The sequence below is a fragment of the Bremia lactucae genome, linkage group LG3 (genome assembly GCF_004359215.1).
Source record: "Bremia lactucae strain SF5 linkage group LG3, whole genome shotgun sequence".
Classification (NCBI taxonomy): Eukaryota; Oomycota; class Peronosporomycetes; order Peronosporales; family Peronosporaceae; genus Bremia; species Bremia lactucae.
This window is the reverse complement of record NC_090612.1, coordinates 3,925,668-3,930,830: the sequence shown is the minus strand read 5'-3', so window position 1 is coordinate 3,930,830 and position 5,163 is coordinate 3,925,668. Positions and strand designations below refer to the sequence as shown.

Below are 5,163 nucleotides of genomic sequence, written 5' to 3'. Positions count from 1 at the left end.
TAGACGCACCGTCATCCTCGTTGGAGGGATGTCGCGCTCAACATATTTGAGCCTACGACCCTCTAGCGACTTGCGACAAATAAAGTTATTCGACGCTCCACAGTCCACTAGGGCTCTAAGTGAGAAATCATTTGTCAGTTTTAATTGCAGAAACACATAGTGATTGTGTGTCTGGAGCATTTTTTAGTCAAGAGATTTGCAAATTCTCTTGGGGTAGCTGGATCAGTAGGGCGTTGCGCCCCTACTGACCCCGACCGTTTTTTTTGCGGTCCGCCTCGCTGTTGCGATGTCGCAACAACGTCGGACCCGCGACCGTTTCCCTTTTTGGCGTACAATCCAAAATTACGTTCAGTACCTTTCGGTGCTGGGCGTAAGGCACTACACTCATGAGCTTAGTGTCCTAATTTTTGGCAGCGATGGCATTTCTGGAACCGCTTGTTGTTCGAATAGCGAGGTTTCTCGCTTTCGACATAAGAGAGGTCCATAGGTTCTGGATCTCCCAGTTCGTGTCGTCTTGGAGGACGATATGATGACGAACTAGCTTGAGCCTGTCTCTAGCTAAAGTCCTCCTGTTCCGCAACGAATATTGCTTCTTCAAGTGTATCCAGTTTCAAGCAGAACAGGTGAGTCTTTACGGGACCATCCGTAAGACCTTGCATGAACACCGTAATCAACGTGTGATCATGGATTGGATTGTTCGTGATACAACTCGCTAAGAGTCGTATGTGTTGGGCATAAGCGTGATTATCACGCTTGCCTTGCTTGAGTTTCAGAAGCTCTGAACGAGCTCTGAACTCAGCCCTTGGTGGTTCAAACATATGTTTGAGTCGAGTTTTAAAAGCCTCTAGCGACCCAAAGACGTATGGGTCGCGCAACTTGAGGCCCAATGCCCAAGTTTGGCACGACCGGTCAGACTTGATTGGGCGAATGCGATTTGCATTTGCTCGTCGATTATGTGACGTGCCCTTATGGCATCGTCTAACTCGACAAAGCATCTCAAGAGGGAGTCTTCTTCGACTCCCCTATACTTAGAGATGTCAATCATTAAAGTTTCGGGACGACGCGTTTGCGTCATCCCAGGTACAGGGGTCTGTACCTGTTGTAATCTCAACAGTTCCGCCTGTTGAGAGCCTTGCTGATTCAGCAAGGCTACTTTTTCCTTCATCTCGTCAAGTTCATGTTGTATGAACTTGGCGATAGTTAAATGGAGGGCATCTCTGTCTAAGTTGGACAGTAATGCCAGGATTGCATCGTTTCCTACGGTTGAACTCATTCGTTAAACCGCACTTCTTTCTATATCACTTAGAAAGGAGTAGCTATCAGGGGAAACGTGATGCGTTTTCCCACTGTCATCTAACATGTCCATGCTAGATGTGGGAAATGTGGTCCTTGGACGGACTACAAAGTGCTGCTAGGTGTAACGGGGCACTGCTGACTCGTACTGCTTCAGTACAAGTCCACTACGCACTGCTTCAGTTGCGAGTGGTGCCTCACGTCACTTCACGTTTTAGATAATATATTAATAAACAACCTTTAAGTATTAATTTCATGTAACGATACACCCCGTTGCATAGTGGCAATCTTATTAAACTAAGATAATCAGTAACGAAAGCACCCCGATTGAAGAGTGTGAAGTGACTTGTACTGAAGCAGTACAAGTCGTAGTGCCCCGTTACAGAATTCATATGAATTATAAATGTTTTATCAGTACAATAACGTTTAAGAACTATGAAGAGCTAATTTAGTACTACTGATTATCAATACTCCGTACTTGAGGTGCCGACACGTGTCGTTCGTGCCTAGATGAGTCACAATGGTAACCCAGCTATATGCCGTGATGTACTATCACACATCCCGACTATATGCCTAGTCGAAATCCTTAGTGTGTCAGTACACCGGTCACATGTGACCGCGTTACAATTACTAAGTCCCTGTGGCCTGACTTGCCCACTAGAACATAAAAAGCAAGTCCCGCAAAATCAGCGATAGGACAGAACAGTAGGACCATCTTTTTTTGAGTCGACCTTTCTTGAAAATAAAAGTCGTTAGAAGTTGTCATCTACATATTGTATTTGATAAATTTATGATTTCATAAATGACAAGCCTAAACAGATGGTTTTCCGCACAAAACTTATAATTCATTTGTTCTGCTGCGCGAGACCTCCTTTTCTGTGCAACGCTGATGTCGCGGGTCCTGATTTGAATGAGACGGCGGTTCTAATGCTTGCGTTAATATGAGAGTATTGATAGGTTCGATCTTATGATCAAGATTGATCGCAGATACGGATAAATCGCTTAACTTTTCAATCAAAATAATGTTTTTTCAATTGGATGAAGCTGAAGATATAGCGTTTTACAAATTAATCAACTGGAATGCCTCGGGTTGCCGGACATCAGTGTTGGCACATACCAGTTTTCGAGGTGAGGGTTCATGAAAAGCAAAAGTCGCTAGCAAAAACTGTCATCCATATTTTGCATTTGATACTCACAATTTATCATTCATTTCGTTTCGTAGACCGTTAGAAGAAGTTTGAAAAACAATCACAAAGCGAACACCAAAACAGATTGTGCGTTTAATTTTGCAAAACTAGATAACAAATGCAACATTTCATGCAGCTTCGTTGCTCAGTAGTTTCAAGCTCATTTGGTGCTACGTTGATGCACTCGCACGGCCAGTGGTCCCTTTACTGGAAGAACAAAGGAAAAATCGTAGGTTATTTTCCATGGATCTTCCACTGTTTCAATGTCAAAGCGGCTAAAAAGCACCGCCAAAACAGTCTTCATTTCGAGCATCGCCAGACGCATCCCTATGCATTTTCGTGGACCAGTGCTAAAGGTGATAAACTGGGGCGGCGAAATATTCTTTGGCTTTCCCGTCGCCTCTTCGAACCAGCGTTCTGGTCGATATTCCGCGGCATCGGCACCCCAGACATTCGTGCGTCTGGCTGCAGCGAACTTGGACACCATCACGATGGTTCCTTTCTTGATAAAAGCGCCACTTGTCAGTGTCGTGTCCCTTGTCGCGCATCGATACGTGGACACGGACCACAGACGCACACTCTCCTTCACGACGGCGTCCAAGTACAGTAGTTTTTGTGTATCTTCGAGAGTCGGTACGTCCATGTCCCCCGTCAAGAGCCCCGGGAGAATGGCGTGAATCTCCTCGCGAATTTTTTCAAGAACGCGAGGGTGGCGATTGAGCATCACAATGAGCCACGACAGACTAAATGATGTCGTGTCCTTTCCAGCAATGAAAAAGTTCACGGCCGTGTCTTGAAGCTCTTGTGGATTAATGTGGCCATTGTTGCTCATGAGCAACGTCAGGAGGTTTTGTTTTGCCGTTGGTGATTTCTTTTCGCTCAACGATTGAACCATAATGTTGCGAACCATGGTATTGACAATCTTCATATTGTCGCAAAGACGCTTTTCAGCACCGAGGTTTAGGAAGCGACATAGTTTCCACATCCACATGGGCGTCTGAAATCGATTTTGCACGGCATGCAGTGCAACGTCAAGAGGGTGTCTTTCGTCGATGAAAACGTCGCCACCGAGTTGATTGAGCTCGACACCAAAGCCAATGCGAGTGAAGACGTCACTTGTGAATTTGCCCAGTAGCGACTTCATGCTCACACAATGTTGCCGATCAACACACCGCGCGAGGACATCTCGAAGCTGCAGTGTCTTTTCTTGAATCACTGGCTCCATGATTTCTCGAATGCTCGTGGTCGAAAAGAGATGACTCGCAGCGCGACGCTGTTGCTTCCACTTGTCCCCGTTCACGTTCAGCAATCCGTGACCAAGCACATCGAATGAAATGTCGGCAAGGGTACCCCCTTTTTCGAACACGTCAAACTTATCGACGAATACATCGTGAAGGTCACATGGCATTGAGAGCACAATCCAAGGCGGTTGGAAGAGAAGTTGCAAAATCCATGGGTGACCATTACTGGCGTCTGTTTGTTCGTTTATCCAGTCGCTCATTCGATAGCGATTGAATAGCAGCACGTCCAGCGTGTTGCCAAGAATTGGTAGCGTTGAAGCAGGGTGGAAAAGAGATTCCATACCTGGATCCGGCATTGGCATGGGCAGGTTGATTAGTTTCCACGACGCGTAAATGGCGGTCAACGCACTGAGTGCTAGAAGTGTCGACTGCTGCGTGGTGGAATGGCTTGTAATTGACCACATCGTACGAAGAAATGGTCGAGAGGACAGTATTCGATGAAGTTGTTGTGTTGGTTGAAAGCAAGATGCGGAATGATAGAGAATGAATCGGTCTGCAAAACAGCATTCATTTCTTGAGTTTTAGGGCAATGCCTGCCCAAGCATTAGTGAGAGGAATCAATGATGAAACGAATGCAATCAACGAGGAGCCAAAGTCTTCATTCTGGACAAACACATGTAGGATTGCACTGTTGCTTTCGGAACGTGTAGGTTGTTGATAGCACATGAACGGCAAGATGTCGACGACAACAGTAGTACCAATCTTGACGTTCAATTGTTGAGGATGCAGGAAAATCTCACCAACACGTTTCGACAAGTGTGGGACTTGGTTACTGTCAGTTTGTACAAAAGCTGACTGTAGCCAGATTCAGATCTGGGAACGGTCTTAATCAAACACCTAACGATGCAGCAAAGATTATCCGCGGAACGCTTAGATTATTCATAGAAAGAGCATTCACATGACATGGCGGCATTCCTTTTTATCACTTATCAAGGCTTTGACACCTTTTTAATTCCGTCCTGCGACATTTAACGAAGACAGTACATTGACAAGAAGCATCTGCATTCAAAGAACAGAGGCTTCTGGTGCGTTTCCTCGATGACCCCACCTGATTGACAAGATATAGACTTCAATTATTAATCATATGCTGAAATATGATTTTTAATTGTGTACCATTCTTCCTATGATAAAAGCTACCTTCAACCACCGAGATGATACAGTATAGTAAAAACGACATGCTGCTTTTCGCAATGTTAGCTATTTCCCAGACATCCTTGTAAGCACCAGGACACACGAGCTCTCGTTTCAAAGTCACTGTCTTCAATAGTTCATTAGTATGCTTTTAAGATACCCGTTATAGGCTGAGTCTTTTTGAATTACGGGTGCTTCTTGCAAGTTTGCAGTGCATGTAACTTATTGCCGGTCTGGTGTGTATGAGACAA

At 45.1% G+C, this 5,163-nt stretch overlaps 1 protein-coding gene across 1 annotated transcript; it reads right to left on the bottom strand.

The window, feature by feature from the left end:
• Positions 1 to 2,640: 2,640 nt before the first annotated feature.
• Positions 2,641 to 4,185, bottom strand: CCR75_009654 (uncharacterized protein; the record flags this gene model as incomplete). The annotated part of the gene is made up of 1 exon (XM_067967693.1): positions 2,641 to 4,185. One exon carries the CDS (start codon positions 4,183 to 4,185, stop codon positions 2,641 to 2,643), a length of 1,545 nt encoding a protein of 514 aa, XP_067817455.1.
• Positions 4,186 to 5,163: the final 978 nt, after the last annotated feature.